At 39.0% G+C, this 26,194-nt stretch overlaps 1 protein-coding gene across 1 annotated transcript; it reads left to right on the plus strand.

Annotated features, from left to right (window-relative positions):
* Positions 1-11,758: 11,758 nt before the first annotated feature.
* Positions 11,759-19,132, plus strand: HPCAL1 (hippocalcin like 1). The gene is made up of 3 exons (XM_015823285.2): positions 11,759-12,145; positions 14,890-14,995; positions 18,913-19,132. The coding sequence occupies exons 1-3, from the start codon at positions 11,768-11,770 to the stop codon at positions 19,008-19,010; spliced, it is 582 nt and encodes a 193-aa protein (XP_015678771.1). The 5' UTR covers positions 11,759-11,767; the 3' UTR covers positions 19,011-19,132.
* The last annotated feature ends 7,062 nt before the right edge of the window (positions 19,133-26,194 follow it).

The following is a 26,194-nucleotide window of genomic DNA, read 5'->3' on the forward strand; positions in this document are numbered from 1 at the left end:
ACAACTACTTCTACCAAGTTTGTGGTTTGGGTCTATTATTGATGTTCTGCATCAGGAAAGTTTTGAAAAAATGCACTCATGAAGATGGTCAGCCAGTGACTTTAGGTTTACATGTTTCAGTACACTTGACTGGCAAAATAACCAAGCTGTAGATGAGTCATAATTGCATTTCTGTATGGCACTAAGAAGGCAATACTTTATCATTTACCTGGAGGTAATTCTAAGTGCACGCCATGGAAATATTTATACAACTTTTGTGGTAAATGAGTCTTTGGTTTTTCATGTTATCTGATGAAAACAATATTGTTCAAAGTAGAACTAGACCAATAGACATCTGACTCAATCCATAATGTGAATTTTCCTGGTCATAAAGAGAAAAAAAGACTTCCACACGAGAAGCAAAAAGGTTGTGTGTTGATTATTGTTCCATATGAACTTTTTTTGAAGATATAAGTCAAGTTCTTCTATAGCCCCATAATAATACATTGTACTCCCCCTTTAAAAAAAAAAAGACATTAGGGAAAAAAGTCAAGTGCTACAACAGGAAAGGAAAAAGCTTTTTCTTTATTATTAGTGTCTGAGATAAAGACCCATTACCCATTTTCTTTCAATATCCAGTATCTCAAAATCGTATTGTTCCATTTTGAAAAGCTTAGTGATTTTTTTAGACAAGCTTTTTACTCTTCGTGAACTTAGTGATTTTTAGACAAGCTTTTTTGCTCTTTGTGATTCAGCAGTAAAAGTGCTTGCTGTTATGTTACCTTTTCTTCTCATCTTTTTAAAGCAAGTCCTTTTTAGAGCTGCCTTCTCCTAAGTGGTGCCTTCCAGATATATTAGACTACAATTTCAATAATCTTCAATCAGCATAAAGTGTACTTGCAGTATAATAAAATGTTCCCAAGCTTTTTTCTAAGAAAAGTGAAGCTTAGTATTCTATCCACTCAGGTAAATCTTATTTCCTTGGTTGCGTAGTTCCCCATGATCCATGATAGAATGTATCAGAATTTGTTCCTTGTTAATTTTCTGCATCCCTTTTTTGTGCCAGATAGAAATGGTAGAGGCAACTTAATTTATATGAGATTAGAAGCTAAGTAGGATGTAATGGAATACTAGGACTGCAGGCTAGGCTAGGAAATAAAAAAATCCATGAAGAAGGCAGTGACACACAAGTGTATTGTTGTCAAGAAAGCTGCATGATGTTATATCCATTAATCTCCCCTAGGAATCAAACTCAACTCAAGAGTGTCTTTTAAGTTTTAGATGAAGATAAGCCCCTAGTGATCTAAATGGAATTTAGATCATGATTGAGTTGCCTTTCCAACTTCAGTGGGTTAGAATGCAACTAAATTAGTCTCAATTTGACAAATTAAAAGTAATGTTCTTGTTAAATTAAAGATATTCTCATTGGCAGATTGCTGAAGGTATCATCCAGAAAAGTGGTTCTGATGGCTACCAATGTAAAATCACATTCAGCATACTGTGGACCTTACTATAAAAGCTTAAGCGTATATGCAGGTGCATTAGTTTATGTTTCTCTATTAAGCTAAACCATGATGTAAAAGCAGCATATATATGCAGCTGATTTCATGTCTAAATATCATTACTAAATGACAAACAGCTCTGCTTGTGGTTTGCAATGGAAAGAAAGCCATGGTTCTGGAAAAGAACAAATCAAATCCTCAGTTTAGCTGACACGATTTGCAGCCTTTAAACTGGACATTTGGAGAAGTGAAGCACTTTCTTGCTTATTTGCAGCCAGACTAGATCATGTTTTAGCTTAGTGTGACCAGTTTTGTGTACAATTAACTTTGGGTTAGGATTTCCAACTGCTGCCCTCTTTGAAAGCCACAATTAGCAAATTGATTTTAGATGTTTTATAGCAGTAGTGGGGAACCTGTTCCAAACGGAATTATACAACTCTTCACATCTCCTTTGAAATGCAAATGTAGTTATTTTCCAGAAATGGGAAATAAAAAAAATTAGATGGATATATTTTGCTTTTGGGATTGAAGAGTTTGAAAATAGAATAAATCTAACTTTTAAATTTGATGTAACTATATGTCGTTGTCTTCATTACAAGTATATCTTTGGAATTTATCTGCCCAAGAATGTGTATACATGGGACAACGTAAAAATGGTTGCAGAGATGATGCAGATAATTTGAGACCAAATTCAATCCACCTTACCATGTTTATTCTCCAGTAATGTCTTTCCAACATAGCTCAAAAATAGAGGCAGAAAATTACCCTCTGCTCTTCTTTATGGCAAATATAATAAAGCACTTACACATGAAGGATTATGTCTGTTTGATTCTGGAGAAATAGAAACAGTTGAGTGTGTTCTTTATTGCAAGTACTAAAGGGAACTCCCAAAGTATTAGATAGCAGCAGTTTTACAGCCCAAACAGATGAGCTTAATTCTAAATTATTATTATCAGGTAATAAATAAGATATCACAAAGAGAGTTGCCTCTGGACCTTGGTGAAGGTATGATATCAGCAGATGCCCTCAAACTAATTTTAATTGTGCTCCATAATTTATATTTCAATAATAAAATACTTTTGACTTTCTACAATTTTTAAGAGGCCGAAAATAAGTTTTGTTAAATGAATGCAGTACACCGATATCAGCCTGCTCATATTCTGTGCAAATAATGTTTTGGGCCACAGGTAGGTGAGTAAGCGCTTCCAGGAGGTTGCCATGGCAAAATCAGAGCATGAGCCTGTGGGAACTGATTTGATGAATGCCATTTAGAGCCATTGACTGAAATGCTTCTTGGATGCCAGCAGCAAGGCTTTCTCTCTCTTACGATTAATGAGACATTTGGCCATTTAATTTTGTAGCAACTGTCTGAAGCCATGTCCATGGACTATCACATTAAATGTGCCTTAATAAATGAAGGGGTGTCACTTGTTTAATTTTGCCTAATACATTAATTACGCAACTGAATATTTATGTTGTGTTAACGCAGAAAGAAATCCACTTTCTTGAAAGAGAGAAATGGAATATTTACCATCAGTACCTGATGAGTTTTAAATTGCTATCTAAAAAGGGCCTTAGATTGCTTAGACTGTGCTTAAAAATTGCAAAACATAATTTTACAGTTTTTGTAAAATAATAATAATAATGCTCTCCTTACAGAAATTAATTTATAATTGATGCCCAGAGTGTCTTCTCCAGTTTGTAATCATTCTCCAGGTTATAGGAAATAATTTGATTTTGAAATTCACTTTCAATGAAAATAATATTTCCAGAATTCTCATGAGCATGGAAGAAGATGTCAAGGTAGCTGAAGGGATAAATATGAGCATCCTGTCTTTAATTCTACATATGTCACTTTGGTAGTTTGCAAACATGCTGCCTTCCCACGCTTCCACTTCCACTTGAGTCCCATGGGGAAAATCATGAGGGAATTCTCTCTCCCCCCCCCCCCCATTTTTGTTTCCAGACCAGAACATTTTGATTGCTAGAAAGACTGCACGGTGATAGATCCCGTATGTAAAAGGAAGCGATAACAACAGACTCTTGGCAACCTCACAGTGATAAGCTAAGCATAAAAACAGCATCAAAAGAACTCAAAATAACTTGAGAATCCAACTTCTGTCATAGGAGGTCAGTGAATAACTTTGGGCTAGTCAAAAGATCCCAGCCCAGAACCACAGCTCACAAAATTGTGGTTTAAGCTATAGCCTCTATTTATCTGGTGCTTGAGTTAAAATGATATTTCACAAACATATTCCCCATTGTATGACATTTTTAATGATAGTTAGCACAAGAACTGGGTTTGTTCTTCTGGGTTTGTTCCCTCCTTCCATTAAAATACTGTAAGTGGGGCACAGAGCGCACACTCAGAGTGCACGATGTAAGTGTGGTTTGGAACTGCACAGGAACAAAATGTATTAGCCATATTAAAACTACTTTAGCAAACTGTAATAATAATGAATGGTAGTAATTACCATAGGAATGTGAAAAACCAGTACACGTTGAAAAAAATAGAAAAGGTTAATTTTTCTTTGCGCCCGCATTGGCAAGGAGGAATTTAACAGTAGATGCAATAAGAATATCTTCTCTAGAGTCTCTGGAGTGAGGAAGTTCATAAATCCCATAAGTCAGATGGAGGACCCAGGCTGGAGAAGAGGAGGACATCGGGCAGGGGTCTTCAAATTTGGCAACTTTAAGACTTGTGGGCTTCAACTCCCAGAATTCCTCAGCCAACTAGGTCTGAAGTCCAGAAGTCTTAAAGTTGCCAAGTTTGAAGACCCCTGGTATAGGGGGTTGGACTAGAAGACCTCCAAGGTCCCTTCCAACTCTATTCTGATTGATAGATAAATAACATGAGTTAACTGAGCTTCACCAGTTTGAGGAGCAAATTGTCTGCATGAACCAGTGGCTGAAGCCATACACAACAAATTTGAATAATAGAAGATAGTTCTCGACTGGCAGCACTTGCTTTTCTGTGCCTCTCCCATAGAAATATAGTTCCCATTAATCCCAAAATTACATTGGAAGTACAGAACAGCTTCTCAGCCAATCAAGAGCTTGCTGTTGTACTTTTGTATGTCTGCCAGACAGTATAAAGCAGCCTGTGACAGGTGACTGAGACCTGGTACATACTTCAGTGGATGAATGGATAGATTTAAACTCTTTATACCCTGATCATTTTCTTCCTCCCCCTCCCTCCCCAGTTCTCAGAGCAATTTAATAAACATATAAGACATAAAAGCCACAGCTGATGATTTAATGTATATAAATGGGTTTAGAGCAGCATAAAAAAAGAGAAGCTACAAATGTGTGTTTCAGGGTAAACCAAAATTAGAAAACAAAATAGAGGACATTTGCATTAGAAAGAACCACATTCTTCCCTTGGGTAACTGTCAGTGTTGACTTCCATTGTAGTTCACTGAAAAATTTAAATATCTTCCCCCTCCCATTTTCCATTCTGGCTGATTTTTACTAAAGTTAATGAAAATATATTTATAACACTGTTCCCCAATTAGTTTTAAGTCAAGTTATAAGTGTAAGTTCTATCTGCTGGGATCATGAGGTTTCTAGCTGGATACATATAGAAGGTTCCAAGTTTTTTACAGAGGTGGTTTGTTCTTGCCTTCTTCCCAGGGTTGAGAGGGAGTGACTGGCCCATAGTCACCCAACTGACTTAGTGCCTAAGGCAGAAGAATTAAGGTCTCCTGCTTTTTAGACTGTAACCCAGGGGTCTTCAAACTTGGCCCTTTTATGACTTGTGGACTTCAACTCCCAGAATTCCTCAGCCAGGCATGCTGGCTGAGGAATTCTGAGAATTGAAGTCAACAAGTCATAAAAGGGCCAAGTTTGAAGACCCCTGCTCTAACCACTTCACCAAAGTAGTTCTCCGAGAAACAGTCATATCTCTTTCTAAAAAAAAAAACCTGATTTTTTTTTTGCATGCGTTATTTCCATTGGTTTACTTTTTATTTGTCTAGTTCATGTAGCTACCCTTCAAAAGCCTTGGGAATTGAATAGGTTGGTTTCTTTCCTACAATGCCCCACTGCAAAAACAACATATATGATGCAGTACTGTAAAATAAAGATAGAGAGCCACTATTTGCCTAGCTGACAGTATGTGCAATTAGCTGGAAAGCTCCTCGGTGCTCTTTACGTGGCTTACCGCTCTACCAGCTGGGAGCTTAGTTTAAACATTTCAACATTTTGGAAGCAAGAAAAATTCTACTAGAGCAAACAGTGAACAGAAATAAAGCAAGAAGGCTGTAGTATTTGTGCTTCCCTCCAACACAGAAGTAGCTAATGAGATAAACACAGGTTTCTGTTTAAGCCTGATGTGCTTTATTAATGAGCAGCTGGTTGCTTTCTCTCTTTCAGTCTCTTGAGAAAAATTGTTAAGTAGAGTACAGACTGTGTACGGAGGGTGCAATTTCTGATAGTCCTCTCCAGTTATGTCATTATCTCATATTAAAGCTTCTGCCCCTTCTTACAGTTTAGAGCAAAGGTCCCCAACCTTTTGGGCACCAGGGACCGGTTCTGTGGAGAAAGATTTTTCCACAGACTGGAGAGACTGGAGACTGTGCTGCCTGCATCCTGCAAATGGGGCTTCACTTGTTTGTGCGGACCAGTTGCTGGCATGCTGCGGCCCGGTACTGGTCCACGGACTGGGGGTTGGGGACCCTTGGTTTAGGGGGCTATAAGCTTCTTTCATCTCTCTTTGCTTCTCTGCATATCACATTGGCTGGTAATCGTTATTGTAAGCTTAAGATACTGATACGATTAAATACTGGGGAATTTCATAATATTGGATTGGGTTTTTCTTTCCAAAAGAAACTCACAGTGCAGCATCTTGAAGTGGCTTTTAATCTTTTGGATTGAGGTTTGGCAGTAGAACCCAGAAGTATGTGGGCACAAGAACCAACCAGTGGCATTGGTGGGAAACAGTGGAAATGGAGAAGGTGATGGACGCAGCATCATAATTCAAGTGCCCACCCCTTTGGCTGGTGTATACATGTCCGGAAGGGCAGGTCTTCCATTGCAATGCTCACTTCCCTACTTTGTCTTGTTGACTTTTGACTTTTATCTCATGTATACTGTTGTATATCTCATGTATACATGTATACTGCGTCTCACTTACTTTAGCCATGCAGGGGAATTCAGTAGGGAAAGCTGTTTGGAAGAGTTAGCGGTAAAAAGAAACCAGGCCATCAAAGAACATAGTGGCTTTATACCACCAAAGCTGACACCAGCCAGAACATAGAAAAACTCAAGTAAGGCAAGATCAGAAGATGTGGAGAGACCTGGCCCATAGAATCACCAAGAGTGATTGAATAACATCATTGTCGTCATCATCATCACCATCACCATCATATTGGATCCACCTATAACAGTGATGGCAAACCTTTTAGAAACCGAGTGCCCAAACTGCAACCCAAAACCCACTTATGTATTGCCGGGTGCCGGGTGGGTGTGGCCCACTCGGCGGGTGCAGCTACAGTGAGCTTGGCAGACTGGGTGGGCGTGGCCACTGGATGGGTGTGGCTGCAGTAGTCATGGCAGATTGGATGGGCATGGCCGGAGTGGGCATGGCCACCTTGATATTGCTTATAGGGAGGGACACTTGTGGGAGCCGGGCAGGGTTGGGGGAGATCCAGGGGGTCTCTGGCGGGTGGGATGGTGGGCTCCCCAATGGCGGCTCCAGGCTGGCTGGCCTTAGGCCAGTGATGGCGAACTTTTAGAGACCACGTGTGCTGGGGCGATGGCGTGTGCCCACAGAGAGGGCTCCATGTGCCGCCTCTGGCACGCGTGCCATAGGTTCGCCACCACTGACCTATAACCATAAACAAACAAACAAACAAAATCTTGTTCAGAATCTTGAAAGGGATGAAATTTTTAAGGATGGAAGGAATTAAATTATTACAATTAAATAACAGACATACATTTGCTTTCTTGTTTTTGATCATGCCCTCTGCTTGATCTAATGGTTCTGAGATTGTCCTTTGCAATTGGAGTCAGAAACTCTCTTTTTTTCCCTTCCAGATACTTTTTAGGACAGTATTGGATGGAAACTGCTCCAGTTCAGTTTGAATTAAAGATTTGAAATTCAGAAATGTCAAACAATTAATTCAAGCTGAGACTCAATTTGAAAAAAAAAAAAGGTTCACTGATAAGTTGTAATGAGAAAGGATAAAAACAGAAGTCACAGCTAGATAGATGGGTGGACAAAAACAGCAGGGGGAATTGAATTTTTAGGGGACATTAACTCTGCCAAGTTTCAGCTGGATGCTTTCAAGGGTTCGCAATATTTTTTTTAAAAAAATATTCCGTCTTATTTCTTTTAAAGCAGATACAGCATAGATGAGAAAAAGACAGCTCTGGGGCTGCCAAACTGTCCAGAAAAATGTCCTAATTTGCTAAACTTACTCAGCAGGTATCTGCTCCAACTTAAAAAATAAAAATAAATGAAAACCTGCTTAAGACGTATGTTCTCAACTCCATTTACTTTTTCTAGGATACCAGATTTGGCATCATACTGAAAAATGACCAAACCCTTACAGACAGGATAGGATTGCTTTGCTGCCTCTAATTGCTGGATTCTCTGACATTGTGAAAGGACTAGCAAATTTGTGCCCTTTAATTTTAATCTCTTCTCAGCAAGACTTAGAAAAATGAAGACTGATTTGTATTTAAGGAATGGTGTAATTTTGCTACTTCTGATCACTGGGTTTGGATGCCAGAACAGTGGCATGCCATGACTGGTTATCCTTCTGCAAAGGGCACCCCTCCCTTTGCATCACTGAATCACTGGGAAGATCCAGTTGTGTCGTAATTGTGGCTTGCAGGTCATACATGCGTTTGCAAAACCTGTTGCAAGAGGAGTCAATTAGAAATCCCTTGGCTGACATCCAGAGTGGAATAGCATGTATACGCATGTCTAGCGCTATGATTTTTTATCATCTTCGCTATCTCTACAGGATATCTGGCTTGATATGAACATAATATGTATGTGTGAACACATCTACCACCTTGCTGTGATATTGAGGTGACCTGCTTATTGTTAGTTGAGGACGTGTCCTCACAACAGAGCCTCCATCTTGGTGCCAATCTGCCACAGAGACATGATGTCAGCCTTGTGAGATAGTCCAGATAAGAAGCACACCCAGGACTGCTAGCTCTGTGTTGTAAGATTACATTAACAGACTCTTGCAAGTCTAAAAGTACATTTCTCCCCCCCCCCCTTTGCCTTCACAATCCAAGAAACTAGGGAGGGTCCCTTCTGAGACTTTGCCACGGCCACACTGCTCCTGCAGACTCAATTGCCTCTCATCTGAACACTGACTGATCTGCGGTTCCTCTTCCTCTCCCAAGGTCATTTCCCCATATCATTTCCACATGCCCAAACTGAATCAAGGTGATCCAACTGGAAAATGATATTTTCTCTTAGAACAGTGGTTCTCAACCTGTGGGTTGGGACCCCATTTGGGGTCGATCAACCATTTCACGGGGGTCGCCAAGCAAGGCTGTCCACCATTTTTTTTGTCCACCATTTTTTTTGTCCACCATTTTTTCCCCCTTTTCCGGCGGGTGCCTTACCTCCCTTGAGCTGGGCCAGCTGGTGGTCGGCCTGCTCCGTCTCTGCCGCTTGCCAGCTATGCCTCGGCCGGCGCAGGGGGCGGAACCACGCATGCGCAGCACTCCCGGGCAGGGAAAGTCCTTGACTTACGACCGGTTGGGTAGTCCTTGACTTACAACCAGTTTAGTCCTCGACTTACAACCAGTTTAGTCCTCGACTTACAACCGGTTTAGTCCTCGACTTACGACCGGTTGGGGTCGCGGCATTAAAAAGGTTGAGAACCACTGTCTTAGAACAAGGAATGTCACACAGAGGAGGGATCTGAAAGAAGTCAGGGACCTGTAGCGCTCCCAATTGTCCCTCTTCTATGCAGCCATGAGCTTTTGGGGGCCTAGTCTTCTTCGGCTGCCAGAGAGACCAGAACTTCTCTGGCAAGTCAAAAAAAAAAAAAAAAGTTTGCAGGATTGGGAATGTTGACTTTAGGAAATATCTCCCACAAGGTTACCCTGCACGGCCCCTGCTCTTCTTTTCGTCATGACGATTTTACCACTGCTTATCTTGCTTGCCATCCCTGCCTCGTTCCTCTCCTACCAGATGTTCCACCTTTCCCAGTCTTTTCGTCTTTCCTGGACAGCAGCGCTGCCAAAGGGACAGGGAGAGCAGAGAATCCGTTCTTGGCCAGGATGGGGCAGAGAGGCGAGCAGCAGAGGAGAATCTTCCTTCCGCTTTCCCTGCTCCTTATTCCCCCCAGCAGCAGCAGAAGGAAACCATTGCCCCTTTGCTGGCCTTGTTTCAGAAATATGGCAAGAGGAACTCTGGGAAGGCAACTCTTTTCCAGTCAGCCTATTTTCCTCCCATCCTCTTGCACATTGCATCAGAATGTGTTGCTTCAGCAACCGAGCCCATAACAGAGGACTTGGTCAGACTTTGGGGAAATTGCCACATGGCAAAAACCAAACTACAGGTAGTCCTCAACTTACAGCTAGATGCTTAGCAACCACTCAAAGTTATGAAGGACCTCCCTGCAGTTACTTATCAACTGGGTTCAAAGTCCCAAAGGTTTCCCCTCCCCCCATGGTCATATGAGCACACGTAGGGGCACTTGGCAACCAAGCCACATGTACAGCTGTTTGCACTATCCCGCGGTCATTTGACTGGTTTATGACATTTACTGGCATTTACTTCTGGGTTTTGGCAAGCAGGGCCATGGTGAACCACGGGTTCACTTAACAACATCACAAAAAGAGTCATAAAATCAGATTGGTCATGTCGGTGACCCAACTTACAACCGTCATCGGTAATGACTGTGATGGCTAGGCTCCATTACCGTTGTACCTCAGGCCCACCTGTATTAAAAAGAACTTAAAGGTAACCACGCACCAAGACTGAACCAGCTCTCAGCTTTATATAGGTTTCTATGCAAATGGTTATGTCATGGCCAAGAATACTGTAGGAATTTTTAATAAGTTCAAACAGTCTAGGTCCAGCTGCGTACTGTTCTAGCTGTTTTATTATATTTTCCTAACTTCAGAAATATTGTGAGGTTTTGACATCTATATTTAGTTATCCAAATCGCTTTTAGGCTCACAAATGCATCTTCCAAGAGAACTTGCTTGAAATAAGTGAGCACAAGGGGTTGTCCTATTAAAGTAGGAGAGGTAACAACTGAAACTATTTGATAAATATCTTAATGTTATGAATTAGAACACCGTGGAAGAACTTGTTGGGTAAAATGGAGAAGATAGCCACTGTATGCATTTTGGTCATGGAAATAGCTAGGGAACACAGCATATTGTCAGTCTTAGGCCTTGTGTGTGTCCAAGAAAAAAAGTTCTAATGAAATAAAGCTTCCAGAAGATTATGCTCATATAAAACAGTGGTAAATGGGAAAGTATTTGGCCGCAGAGCTGCAATAAACATCTCTAAAAATATTATGCTAGAGAGAAATATGAGGATTAATTAAAGCAAGAATATACAAATTCCATTTAGCCCTCCCTTTTTCCTTTGTTTGGCATGGACAACAGCTGCATTTAGGAAGAGAAATGAAGATTTACTGTTCAAAAAGGTTGTAATCATGAGGATAATGTGTGCAGAGTGTTTGGCAATGGAGAGGCATCAGAATGGGCTTTTCTTTCTAGCTGTTTCACTAAAAGGTTGGAATGGAATTTGCAATTTGTGTGTGCAGAAGGTTTTCTGGTATTGTTTTGTTGTTTTACGAAGGGAGATTTCCGTGAATGATTGGGCAATGCAAAAGAGGCTGCAGTGCATTTGTGAAAATTGTCTCTTGTCTTCATTGCTGAAAACTCCACTAGATCAAGAATCCCTTTACGGTGGAAGGGTGCTATCGTTTGGTGCAGAGCCACTTTTCAATACATTGTGAAAACAAACTACCAATTGTATACTAATAAAGCAAGAACGTACTTGCACATTACCTTTTTTCCCCTCGTATGCTGTAATAGCCCTCTCAATAGCAATGTGTTTCAAGAAAAATGGGGAAAAAGAAACGTACAGTATTCCTTCAGAAGAAATAATTTATCTACCCTATTTATTTAAAATAAGCCACAGGCTTGAAAAAGCAGAATATATAAGAAACCTATTCCCGTCCCTTCTGCCGTGTACGTGCTTAATACAGCTACATTTTGAATTTCAGTTGTGAGAAGGATTAATTCATTTTTTTTGTCCTGTTTTCAGCTCTTAGATAATAACCAAGAACAGAATGGGAAAACAGAACAGTAAATTGAGACCGGAAGTGCTGCAGGATCTCCGAGAGAACACTGAATTCACAGACCACGAGCTTCAAGAGTGGTACAAAGGCTTCCTCAAAGATTGCCCGACTGGCCATTTGACTGTTGATGAATTCAAAAAGATCTATGCTAATTTCTTCCCATACGGGGACGCCTCAAAATTTGCCGAACACGTGTTCCGCACTTTTGACACCAATGGCGATGGGACGATAGACTTCCGGGAATTTATAATTGCGCTAAGTGTCACCTCTCGAGGAAAGCTTGAGCAGAAGCTGAAATGGGCCTTTAGCATGTATGATCTTGATGGCAACGGTTACATTAGCCGTGCTGAAATGCTTGAAATAGTGCAGGTAAGTAAAGAAATGCTAAAGCATCTAACTAAATCAGGGGTAGGCAACCTTGGCTTTTTTTACGACTCGTGGACTTCAACTCCCAGAATTCCTGAGCCAGGAATGTTAAGACCAGTGATGGTGAACCTTTTAGAGACCGAGTGCCCAAACTGCAACCCAAAACCCACTTATGTATTGTTGGGTGCCAGGTGGGCGTGGCCCATTGGGTGGGTGTGGCCCATTGGGTGGGCATGGTAACAGTAGACTGAGTTGGACTAAAAAGTTCAATCAATCAATTCCAACTTTGTGAGATCTTTTTTTTCCCTGTGAGAAGTTGAAATTGATTGAGTGATTGAACCTTTTTTTTTTTTTGCACAGAGCGGCAGAAGCCTAAAGCAAAAAGATTTATAAAAACCCAGCTGAAGGCCTAGGACTGGGGCGATGGCGCGTGTGCCCGCAGAGAGGGCTCTGCGTGCACCTGTGGCACCTGTGCCATAGGTTCGCCACCACGGGTTAAGACAATCTAGTGCGATCAGCTATTTAACTTGAATGCAGTATATAGCAGCCATTTTCATCCTGGTGCACTTGAGATATATAGGCCATGCTGACTGTAAATTATCTCCAGGAGCACCAGTTTTGGGAAGACTGCTGTCCATAATCTTGAGCTTGGAGTTTATTTCAGCTGAAGTTACCTCTTAGCATTCTAAGTGTGTCAGTATGTGCATATACAGATAGTCCTCAATTTACGGCCACAATTGAGCTCAAAATTTCTGTTGCTAAACAAGACGGTTGTAAAGTGAATTTTGCCCCATGTTACGGCCTTTCCTGCCCCAGTTGTTAAGTGAATTACTGCAGGTGTTAAGCTAATAACATGGTTGTTAAGTGACACCGGCTTCCCCATTGACTTAGCTTGTCAGAAGATCGCAAAAAGTGATCAGACAACCCTGGGACACTGAAGCCCATCATAAATACATGCCAGTTGCCAAGCCTCCAAATTTTGATTACATGACCATGGGGATTGTAAGTGTGAAAAGTAGCCATCAGTCACTTTTTTCTGTCCTGTTGTAATTTCGGTCACTAAACGAATGGTTGTAAGTCGAGGACTATCTGTATCTCTGAGTAAGTGAGATGCAGGCAATGGTATGTTGGCTTGGAAAGTAGTCATCAGATTACAGATCCTATTTTGCATACAGTAGTATGAGTATACTTGGCTTAACACTGGCTTTAGATGTGCATTATTCTGGTATTTATGCACCAGCTTCTTCACATTATCTGGAAATACTGCATATAACAAAGGCTGATAACTTAGTCTATTCCTTCATTTATTTATTAAAAATGTTAAATAAAAATTTTGATTGAACAAAGTTATGATTTGTGGCAGAGCTTAATCCCGGTGGGTCCATCTAGTCAAATTCATGGCACATGGAACATTGTGACTTGGATGTAAGAAATGATAAAGAGCATGAATTTACAAATAAAGTGAAGGAAAAACAGATACATTGTGGAAAGGAAAGGAAAGGAAAGGAAAGGAAAGGAAAGGAAAGGAAAGGAAAGGAAAGGAAAGGAAAGGAAAGGAAAGGAAAGGATGCAATAGAACTGAACTAAGTGACCTGATCTTATGGAACGATATTGATGAAAACCTGGAATGAAGTTGTAGATTTAATTGTGAACAAAAGGGCTAAAGGTATAAATTGGTGTCATCTACATTGTTGTAAGTGTACATGAAAGAAGAATTCATAGTTCAGTGATAGGTCATGTTACACGCCAGTGAATGGTAATAATAGAAAAAGAAAGGATGAACTTTGGAGAAAATAGTGTAATATTCTGAATGAATGCAGTCCTGAGGGGTAAAAATTATTTTGGATGGCATGAAGGCAATGAGATGAGAGAAAATAGAAAAAGTGGTAGAGACATTTAGCAACCCAAGAATGAATGAGAATGGTGGAATCTATTTAAATACATAGTTGAAGCATAAACCTCTTCATGGATAATTGTAGCAAAGGAGGAAAATAGAAAAGGGCAATAGATTTGACTGCCTTTGGGGCAAGTAACCAGGAACAGGAATTAAGTTCAAAACACTTCAAGTTTATTTTATGCTACCTATGCACAAGAATCTGATCTACTAACGGTCACAGCAAATTGGTGTTAGATAAGAGTCAACGGAATTTATGGGGCAGGCTGGACTTTGGTCTCTTTTGGGAATGTAGCGACTCCAATCTGATGATGCATTTGATCCCGCTTTCTCCTACAGTTTACATTAGAATCAGAATTAGAATTAAGGGTTATGAGGAGTTCTGAATATTGTTATTGGTGTCAAGAATGGATTGGGAAAAACGGTGTGTGAAAGGATGTGAAAGTGCAAGTAGAATAACTATAGGGAAAGGAAGTATTGGTGGTTAGTTTAATCTCCCAACAGAATGTAATGGCAACTAAAGGACATGGAAGCTGCTTGAAAGACAGAAATGAATTTGTTTACAGAATACCAATGAAGACTGTGCATCTGTTCTCCTTGATAAGTAAATACATCACATATAAATCAATAGATGGAGAATATGGGAATATATTAGATACAAATCACAGCTCAAAGAATTTTTTCAAAATGCAGAACTTGAGGGTTTCTTTAGTACTTGTTTTGTATGTTTTAATATATTTCGCTGTAATAGCCTCTCAGATTTTTTGTTTTTGGGTTGGTTTTTTTTTTTAAATTTTGGACTTCCAAGAAATATTTTAACCTGTTTTTCCTATATATTGCTATCCCCATAAAGGCAATTTATAAAATGGTGTCTTCAGTCATGAAAATGCCAGAGGATGAATCAACTCCAGAGAAACGAACAGATAAAATATTCAGACAGATGGATACCAATAATGATGGTAGGTTTTGTCAGTAAACTTTTGTGATGTGCTTACCAAAGATGGGGGTAATGGTACTGGACATCTGTTTAAAACTGTTTAATCTAGAGTCAAGAAATCTGTACAGGGAAAAATATTGCATTTAAAAAAAAAAAGTCTGAGAGTCTTACCTGTGCATTAAAAAAAAAAAAATTCTACAACCAGCCACTCAAGATTTCCCTTGTTTATAAAGTTGTCTCTACAAACACTTATTTTCCTGAGATTAACTTTTTTTCTCTTGCATTCTGTTTTCCTCTTCCACTGACAGTCTCTGTCAAGCCATGTAAAATTTTGCAGATACGTGTTTTGCAATGGAAATAAATTATTGAAAAATACTACATTTATTCTACTGTGTACAGCTCGTTCTAGCTGCAGGTTTTTTAATCTACAAATAGGAAAGATAAGTTGATTTGCACAACGTTTGCACAAAGCCCATTAGAATTTCAAAGAGTAATTAAAATTGTAGATCTCTGTGTTACTTCAGATTGGCAGCCATTATCTCTGTTCCTCCAACTAGATTACTAAAAGGAAAGATAGCATTTTCCCCAGTAGGATCTTTATCATTGTGTTTCTCCTTCATCTACCGTATTTTGCAACCGAAAAAATACGGTAGAGGTTGCCTTTGGAAGCAGTATCTTGCTTCAGAACCTTTGATCAGACAAGGTTAGGAGAGAAGAAAAAGGAAAGCTATGGTTCTGTGTGGTGCGGAGGCTACTTAATGGAGCCATTACTGTTGAAATAAGTTCCTGCAGTTTTTTGGTCATGGGTCAAAGTACAAATGTTTCCTCGGCGTTGCCTGCTAGCAGGACATGTGTCTATTTGCATGGAAATGTTGTATATTAAAAAGAAGTACCATACTATGACTGGTATGGTGGGAGGTTTTGGGGCACTAGTTCCTCAGCCAATGAGGATTCAAAAGATTCCAATATCTCAAAATATAACCAGAAATTAGTTCTTTGAAGCAACCTATTGCCATTGTTTTCCAATAACCTCTGAAGCAAAGGTGAGGTTATGTCACTTTCAAGTCTCAACTTCAATACTTAATCCAACTAATTTTAGTCCAACTCACAAATGATGAAAGATGCTGGGAGCAGGTTCCCTGCCTTAGTGTGCATTCAGCTTATCTTCCCTGAGACTTTGACATGAGCACATCACTACTACGGTTAAATAAGTATTAGATACCTACAAAGATGGGTGGAGGGGCTAAACATGCACTCGGATGTCAAAATGGGAAAGTGATTGTTGTGGTTGTTGCAACAAAAATAACAGTAAAATAGGAGAGGCATTGGTATTCTTGTATTCTTCATAAGAGAGCTCTATCGGAGTCCCCTAATTCCACAACAATTTAATATATATTCATAGTACTATTTAGAGCACAGGGTGATAATTTGATCAGCCATCATTAAGTTTTGTTCAGATTAATCTGAGCTGAATCAAGGAAGATGCAGCCCATTCTAAGAGACCCCATTACCACCACCATAGGTTTCTGCTTGCATCTTACCTTCCTTCCAAGACTAGACATTGTCATCTTGGGGAGAAGAATACCTTAGCAGTTAGTGGGGGATTTTAGTTCAGACTGACGTGATCCATCTGTACCACAGCAACGATGAAGGCTGGCTTTTGATTCCCTGTCAGGAAATAGTGATACAAATGTCATTTACTGAGGATCTAGTCCTTATTGAAAACTTCTGCTAGCTGTTGCTCCCTCCCAAAGGTGAGAGATGATTGCCCAGGAAGCAGAAGAAAAAATATGTTGAGACTCTGGAAAGAGTGCAGAGAAGAGCAACAAAGATAATTAGGGGACCAGAGGCTAAAACATATAAAGAACAATTGCTGGAATTGGGTATGTTTAATAAAAAGAAGGACGGGGGTGACGTGATAGCAGTGTTCCAGTATCTCAGGGAGTCAAGCTATTCTCCAAAGAGGGAGTCAAGCTATTCTCCAAAGGCAGGACAAGAAGCAACAGATGGAAACTGGTCAAGGAGAGAAGCAACCTTGGAACTAAGGAGAAATTTCCTGACAGAACAATTAATCAGTGCAACAGCTTGCCTCCAAAAGTTGTGAATGATCCAACACTGGAAGTTTTTAAGAAAAGATCAGACAACCACTTGTCTGAAATAGTATAGGGTTTCCTGCCTGAGCAGGGGGTTGAACTAGAAGACCTCCAAGGTCCCTTCCAACTCTGTTATTCTGTTCTATTATAGAAGTGTCAACTAGTAGGCGATTGATATTTGTGCTCTTTGGATGATTTTGTGACCATGCATAACTTACAAGTACAATATCTTTTGAGACAAGTATGCTGCATAAATGCATCTGAGATAAGCATCAAATAGCTTGCCTATTTCTAATTAACTCAGTTGTGAGAGAACTTAAATAAAAGGATAAATATGCACAAACCATTAAAGTCACCATGACTGCTGAAAATTATTTTCTAGTAATATGATAGAAAAATAGAAACCCAGAACATAGTACAGGTGGTCCTTAACTTATAACCAGTTGCTTATCTACCATTTGAAATTCTGATGGACCTACCCTGGGGGGGTACTTATGAGCCATATATGAAGTTCCAATGCTCCCCCCCTCCCATCATGGATGGTGCTTTGGACACTTGGCAACCAGGCTGCATTTGCAGAGTCCTGTGGTCATGTGACTGTGATTTATGACAGTTTTTCTTTCAGTTTTTGGCAGAATTGTGCCTCTAGCAAACCAGTGGTTTGCTTAACAACCATACTGTTTGCTTAATGAATCTCAGTGATTCATTTAATGATCATCACAAAACGATCTCAGTGATTTGCTTAATGATCACAAGAAAGTTTGTAAAATGTTTCAGACTGCTTTACGACCATCACAACTGTGATGGCCTCCAATAAGATTGTAACTTGAGAGCTGCCTTGCATCCTTCCGTTGTTACTCTTTCCGGCCTAGAGAATTTGTTCAAGCAGAGATGGTCTCCTCAAAAAACTGTTTGTAAAAGCTTATTGTGCTTGTCTAAATTATCCTAGAAATATATCACATTCCTCTGCTCCTTTCTATTTGCCCATCTAAGGAATTAGAAAATAAGAATAATACTTGAGGGCAGAGTATTTCACAGAGAAGGTGGGGGCTTGTTACCTTTCGCCATTGTCTGCCTTTCCATTGTCTTTGAAACAGTAATTCAGAATCTTGATCAATAAACTCACATGTCAAAGAAAATGCATTCTACATGTTGCCTGAGAATTAATGAAGATTGAAAAAGGTTTTTCTTCCAGTGGCATTTCTCATGTTTTTCATAATACAGAAGTCTGCCCTGATTTAATAACAGCGGAAACCATTTGTCCCAAACATTACCTAGTGTTTTATAAGGAACAATATGCTGAAACAGACCAGTCCACAAACCGACTCACTTAACTTAGTCAGATTGTAATGTCCACTTAATTTCAAATATTTTGGCACCATTAGTTTGTAATCCTTTAATCTAGCTCAGGGAGGAAATTGTATTTGGTTCAAAAATGTGGCTGCCTGAGATTCAGCCGCCTGCCATTTTTCAAGTCCGCCCTTCAGCAAAATGTCAGCTAAAGGAAGCAACAGATCAGCACTGAGGTTATGCTTGTTTTCATGTCATTTTCATTCAGGGTTTTACGTTTTTCTTAAGAGCTTTAGAACTGTAACAGGATGTGAGAATTTTGTCTGGTTCTTATTCTGATTGTATTTCGGAAGTCTACATTATATCAGAGTTTCCTCAGCCAACCCTCCAAAAAACAGCATTTTGGTTCTTTGGAACGAGGGGGGGGTATCTTTTTGGCAGTCTATCAAATCTCATGTACAGTTCTTTTTACACCAGCTGGAAATGAGCAGACGGCTCTTTATGTTCTCTATGTGGCAGATCAGATGTATAATTTTCTCTCTCTGTTCCTTTCAAGGTAAATTATCTCTCGAAGAGTTTATAAAAGGTGCCAAGAGTGATCCTTCGATTGTCCGGTTGTTACAGTGTGATCCAAGCAGTGCAAGTCAGTTTTAATGAAACTCTGGACAGTTTGCAAAGAAAATTACTGGCTTGTTCAAGCTTTGCTCGTAAATGGATGCCTTCAACCATTCCTCATTGGTTAGTGGATGAAACTTTGTGGCTGGATTGTCTCTGTATCCAAGTGGAAAAAAAAAAAAGAGCCTCACTCTTCTCATCAGCTGCGATACGACTTCTCTTTCCAGTATCCTAATTCTCTTTTTCACTCCGCATTATTGTTAGGACTCCCTCTACACATTGAGTGTAACCGAAGGGTATGTTTACATGCAAGTTAAAAGAGGGAGAATGGTATTCCTCTCGGTTAATCTAAATGGATGACTTTGGTAACTCCAAAAAGATACTGTATGTAATTTTCATCTGCTGTGCCAGCAGCAAAAGACAGTTTATATCCCAGAAAATCACTATGGAATGTGGAATAAATTAAGCAGATTTTGTTTTTTAAAAATGGCATGTCTCCAGTTTCCTTCTCGATGAGGAAAATTGCTTGTGCTTGCAAGCAGTTCTCATTGGGAAGAAAACTGGAATCATGCTGTTTTTAAAAAACAAAATAGATATACACATTTAAAACATACATATACATAAGTTGTGTGTGTATATCTGTGTGTATTTTATATATATATATATATATATATATATATATATATATATATATATATATATATATATACACACATATTTTACATTTTGAAGTAAAAATTAATATTTAGGTCATATTTAATATATAAAGTAGACCTCATCCTTCATTTCTTTTAGTTGTCCATGATTATTATTTTTTTAAGAAAAGGATTATGATATTTATACATAGTCAAGTTGCCATTAAGGCACTGCATGATTAGCTGTTTGTGGGTATATCACTGTTTTAATTACTGGTTGCAACACTTCGTCCATTTTTACTGTGGATTGTTCAAGCATTTACTGTGTTTAATGAAGACTAAAGAGGAATCATTCTGCTTCCGTGTTTCACAGTGACAGGCCACTCACAATGGCTATCACACTTCAACAGGCTTTTGAGTGAGGTGAGGTAATTTGACAAGCTTTTACTATGATCCTCCTACCAATTTGTGGCTGTCCATCTCTGTTAATAGTCTTGTGCATTCCAGTGTTATTTAATATCTGCCTAATGCCAAGAAATGCTGATTGAAATAAAGGTGAATTTTCTTGTTGATCTGTGTTATCTTTTAATTATTGGATGCTTTCAAGAGTCAGTTTGAAAAGAGCGTTCACACAAATTGCACATGAGTGAATATTACTCCATTCTTCCGCAGATTTTAAATTTTAATTGAATATCAGCTTAGCTCAGCAATATTATTTTTATTCAGAAATATAGTTAGAGGTTCTGGTTTTGTTTTTGTTTTTTTTTGAAATAGATTTTTTTATATATAAAACAAGATTACATATCCTGACATATCTTTGTTATAGGAATTGGATTAAGGCAAAAGATAGTACTGGCAATGGAGCTCTGGACTATAGGTGGACAGTAAAACCTGCCAAGTGAGAATGAACAGCACAAGGATAGTAAAGCCAACTTTTGAAAATCCATATCTCATCCCTAAAAATGCCCTTCTTTCATTCAGCCTGAAAAGGGTTACGGCTGTGGTCCAAGGGTTACAATTCTTTTAAAAATAAAGACAACGTTTTTATTGGGTGGAGTTCAACTGCTGGTGACTAAATGGACACTTTGGTGTATTTTATGCTGGCAGTTTAACATGGAAGCGATTTGCCATTCCCTTCTTCCAGCTTGATTTTCCATGAGGCACGAAAGCCAGCTGGGTGACTTTGGGCCTGTCCCTCTCAGCTCAACCCACCTCACAGAGTTGTTATGGGGAAGATAGGAGGGAGGAGTATTAGGTATGTTCATCGCATTGTTATTTTTAAAAATAATAAAGTTGGATTTTTTTTAAAAAAAGTCAAATTTTCAATGCAGCATAACATGCTGGTAGAAGAACAAGAACTGTTTCCATAGCATTGCCAAGAAAACAAAATGGAGATCAAGGTCAGCCCAGAGTGATGTAAAAATGCATGAGCTTTCTTCCAGGTAAACCTGTTTAAACTTGTGCCTGCATTAGGCCGCATCAGCTGAAATGGGTTATTTATTGGCTGTTGAAGTCATTTCCATGCTGCATTTCTATAAGCAAATTCAAACTTTGAGTTTTGTGTAGTGTATACAGCATGCTGAAATTCCATCATCTTAACCTACAGTAGTTGAATGGGATTCAGCCAAAGCTTGCATCGATGAAAGAGGCTTCATTCATCTGCAGAAGATTTAGATTGAGTAAACTTTTTCACGTGTTGAACCTTTCATTACTTCAGTCATTCAGTTCCATAGTTCCAAAATCTGTTCTGGAAAGAAGAGGCTGGAAAGGGAAGAAAAACTGGTGCTCCCCCTTCCTTCCCATAAAGAGACATCTTTCTGCTGTCTGCCAAAAGCAGTATTTTCTGAAGAATTAGCACTTAGAATCACAGAAGTGTGCGTGCGTGTATGTGCATGTACAGGCACATTTATGTAAGTCCTTGTGTTTTGCAACCATACTTGAATGCATGTCTTTGAGGTCAGCTGTGAGTTTATGAAACATGTAATTTAAATGTTATACTGGCCACTGACCTATAGGAGACACTGTGATACATATTAGATGCTGGGCCTTAAAGGGTTGAACATAAAGAGTTTTTAACATGCTTCTAAATATTTCAAAATCTGCAAAAAATTTAAAATGAAGAATTACAAAATAAAGCTGGTTTCGAGACAGAGAGAGATGATAGATGGATGATAGACAGACAGACAGACAGACTGATAGCAACCGTCACTAGAGAAGAAATGGCCACCTAACAACTGGGGGAATTATCTGTCCCATTGTATTGTATCCTAGAGAAGATGTATATTCAGTATTGGACAAAGGTGCAGTGCAAATAATGGACATAATATCACTCACTCGTTCAAACATTCATTCATTCAATTTCTTGCCGTGTTCATTAAAACAAAGATGGACAATATACAACAAAGAAACAAATAGTAACAGAATCTCCATAAATAATCATCTGTACTAATCAATATTATTAAATCAGATGCCAGTACACAGTGACTGTACAAACTGAATACCACTGTAATAAAATTGTTTTAAGGGACTATCATAATACAGTGAACATTCAAAGATTAGAAGCAGCTCTGGGAGTAGCATATTCCATAAATCCACTATAGAGGAGTGCAAAGATAACTCTGAAGAATATGCAGGGAAAGATACGGGAAATTAAAAGAAAAATCAGTCCTGGGAAAGAAGAAGGCATGAGAGACTCAAAATAACATTACCTTGATTTTGCCTGGTATAAGGGGGGAATGGAGCAGAGGGAAGTCCTGGCAAGTTTTCAAATTTCTATTATTATACCTACAACAATAAAGTATCATTCCTGGAATATTTGCAGTGTCTGTTTCTGGCACATCCTTATTTCACATGGGCCTTCCGTTGGTGTTCAGACCAAATCATGCTTGGAAGGCAATCACTAATAGCAAATATGTTTGATTCCTAGAAAAATTATGGCATATTTTTTAAAAGTGCAGAACTTTGCCTGAAATAATTAAGTAAAGGAATTTGATGAGGTGTGTAATGGTGGTTAAATATGCACGTGGCAAAGGGCAACCTCATCCTATTGTTCTGTGAACTACGGATTTTCATTCTAGTAGATCTGGATTGTGGAAATCCCTCCGCAGGGCTCTAAGCAATAAAAACTTTGCCCAATTCCAGTCCCTGAGGGGGGGGAAACCTTAAGTATATAACGTTTCAAATTGTAAGAGATGCAAGAATCTACAACACATATGAAAGTTGCTTCACAACACATAAAAATTATCTCTGGAAAAATTAAAGGACCTGTGTGCAAAGCACACGTCATTGCTTTGTTATGTATTGCTTACAGACACGAAGACTCAACCATGGTAGGTCCTCCAGATAAATGGAAGTACAGCTGCCTATCTTTGGATTCCTTCCCATTCTGACTGGTGATGCTAGTCTGTGGAATAGAGAATAAATGAGAAGGTTATTATTATTAAGTGTAAAGCAGACAAATATCTCCCTTATAGTGCAGGTGTTGTTTTTTTTTCAATTCACAGATCAAGCAAATAGCTAACCAAAAATTCAAAAGGTACTTAACACATCACTTAGCCATCAGTAAAATTGAATGAACAAGAAAAATCAATGAAAGCTTTAATAATGTACTGGTACTGCTATCATTTTGAACTGGATCCAGAAAATGAAAGCCAGTTAAAATAGAAAAAAAGATATTTTATGCCCTTTACAATCAATAGTAGTAAATTTTCTGGTGATATTATAGGAACCAATCTTAGATTCTCTGCATATTTCAAAGGCATCTTCAATTAGAGCACATTGGAGTAATTTAATACAGATGATGCTACTCAGAACACAATGATTTTCTCTGGGATATGGGAAAAGGTGTTGATAAAAAGCCTTAAGCGCCACCTGAGCACCAAGGAGAAGACCACAGTGCTACCCACAACAGGTGATGTAACTATTCTAGAAATAAACATATTCCCAAACATTTAGGTTAAGAATCTGCTCATCTGAGTTTTAGATTCTAATCCACTGTCTTTGATAGAACAAAGACAGCTTAATAGAACCTGTCTATTGATTTCACTCAATACTGTATGCTTATATAGATGTTGAAAGCATAATATGGATTATCTCTTCCTCTCTCGCTCCCTCTCCCACTCCCGTTCTCTCATTCACAAAATACAACACATAATATGAAGATCACAAACTGAAGCAGTAGCCTCCCAATAACATTTTCAGAGATCTAGCCTTCAGGTTCAGCAAGCCCCACCTCAAAACAGTACCACCACAACCCTCATGGTGGCCATATAATTCAGAGATTATGGGTCATCACATCAAAAAATGCTAAGAGATCCAGATCGTGTAGAAAGACTGTTTCCTCCTTGTCAAATACCAATAACAGTTCAGGATTAGATTAAAGTAACCAAAGTTGAACCGAAACTGAATCTAGGTGATCCTCCAAACTGAGTTTTGTGATGCACTTTAATACCTTGTCAAAATAAGTGATAAACTGGAAGTTTAGATGGAGATATTTCTGAATCTGATGTAAAGACTTCCCCAACTCTTTGGTGAGTTTGGATGCAAACTTCTTCAGACCTGTTGGATGTACGGCCTTGATTTGGGCTTTTCCAATATAATAGGTATCTGAACTCGGAAAAGAAGCATTGGGAGTTAAAGAATAGAATTTTATTTCTCTTCCTAAGGTTGGAGCCTGGTTTATACCTTCAAAGGAGGAATTCTGATGCACACTAATCTCCCTTTGAGTCTACCAGATGTCGCAGGATTATAGCCACCCAAGCATTTTCAGAATTTATCTCTTTTGTCACTTGGAAAATGAAAAGGTTTCTGCTGTGAAATGTCACATCACTTCAGATTCCAAAGTTAGAGCCTTCAGGTCTGGAATGCAAAAATCTAGATGGCAGTAAAGAGGTAGAAGACAAACTATTTGTGGCCATCTAATTCTTCTTCTTGTGCCATATCTGTTATCGGACGTTGGCGATCCTGTTTTTATCAGCAGCCACACGAAAAAGTGCTGCTGAGTTTTGTCCAAACCATTCCCTTAGATTTTGAAGCCACGATGTTCTTCTGCCTGGACCTCGTTTGCCTTCAATCTTTCCCCGGAGGATTAAATGGAGTATGCCGTATTTTTCTGGGTGTCGCATCACATGTCCAAAATATTCTAATTTTCGTTTTTTAATTGTTTTGATGATTTTCCTTGGCTTTCCCAGGTGGTTTATCACCTCCTCATTTCTGATCTTGTCAACCCAGCTTATATGTAACAGCCATCTGTAAATCCACATTTCAAATGCTTCTAGTCTCTTCAGGTGGCCTTCTGTCAGAGACCAACTCTCCATAGAGCAGAAAAAATATAGCATCTGACAAGCCTGATTTTCAGTCTTAGGCTTATGTTGTGACTGCAGAAGGCCATCTAATGGTCATCTGGATTCTTGCACCTTGGATCCGATACCCGTCTAAAGCTGTTCATATATTTGAAATAGTATGTTATCATATCCTGTATTGTCATAGGTCAGGACTGTGTGTCTATGTAGTCATTAGGTATTAAATCAGATGGAATGGCACCTAACTGGTATGCTGCCACCCTGGATATTTAAAAAAAACAATAAAAAATGAATATTGCCTATTAATTGTTTTGAGACTGGAACTAAGCTCAAAGTTTGACAGGTAAAATACAATGCTATGTATTGATAGGGATGGCTTAGCCAAGAAACATAAATAAATCCTCAACCTAATATGTTTTCATGGAAAGCTAATAAGTGCATGGAAAATTAATCTGCTCGGCTTTAAGATCTCAACCAAAGCCACGATCACTACATCTCAATAGCCCTTTAAGACTTTGTGTCTACCCTTTCCACCAGCTCCTCTTTTCTGTTAAATTCCCTGAACATTGTGGATTATTAAATTCTTATCTGTCTATTAAGAATGTATTTGGTGGGGGAAAAAATGAAGACAGAAAGTCAGTGGATTGGAATCCTTTTCTTCATGCCTTGCATTTTTCCCAGCTATCAAACTATGTAGGCACTATTTTTGCAAAACACTTCAGTAATGGAAGACGTCAGTGCATACATTACAGCCAAGTACACCACTGCACTCTTGTACACTCATAATCAGTGATTATGATATGAGGAACTTGCATATGTACGAGCCGTACTAAAAAACACACCAGGAAAAAAATCCTGCCTTGCAATTGAGGTGAGTAACACATTCAGCTGCAAACCATCAAGGATGAGAGTACCTACAGTCATAGCTAGATTGGTCATCCTGATGCAGACTAGTCCAGAAGGCCCAGTGTTTGGAAACAACCAAACTTCCAATGTACTTTGTAGAAAATGAGGGCTTCCTATAAATGTAAAATGTTAGCAGATTGTATTTCTAAATCATCCAACGGTAATATTCTGGATAAACAATGAGGCTATTTAAAACATTAAAACCATTATCAATACGTATGTTAGAGCAGCAAATGATGTGATTCAATAATTATTTCCAATAAAAAGGGCAGTATCATTAAAATTGACCAAACACCCTTTGAAATAGGGTGTCCATGGGGTAACTCAAGGCCACAAACTTGTTCTCCCTTACTTAATGTGTCCACACCAACATGAATTCATT

This window comes from Protobothrops mucrosquamatus, unplaced genomic scaffold, assembly GCF_001527695.2.
Source record: "Protobothrops mucrosquamatus isolate PMUCROS unplaced genomic scaffold, P.Mucros_1.0 scaffold1824, whole genome shotgun sequence".
Taxonomy (NCBI): domain Eukaryota; kingdom Metazoa; phylum Chordata; class Lepidosauria; order Squamata; family Viperidae; genus Protobothrops; species Protobothrops mucrosquamatus.

Coding starts and splice junctions, on each gene's coding strand:
- HPCAL1 (XM_015823285.2), top strand. CDS start 11,768: ATGGGAAAACAGAACAGTAAATTGAGACCGGAAGTGCTGCAGGATCTC. Junction 12,146..14,889: donor AAATGCTTGAAATAGTGCAG/GTAAGTAAAGAA, acceptor ATCCCCATAAAG/GCAATTTATAAAATGGTGTC. Junction 14,996..18,912: donor GATGGATACCAATAATGATG/GTAGGTTTTGTC, acceptor GTTCCTTTCAAG/GTAAATTATCTCTCGAAGAG.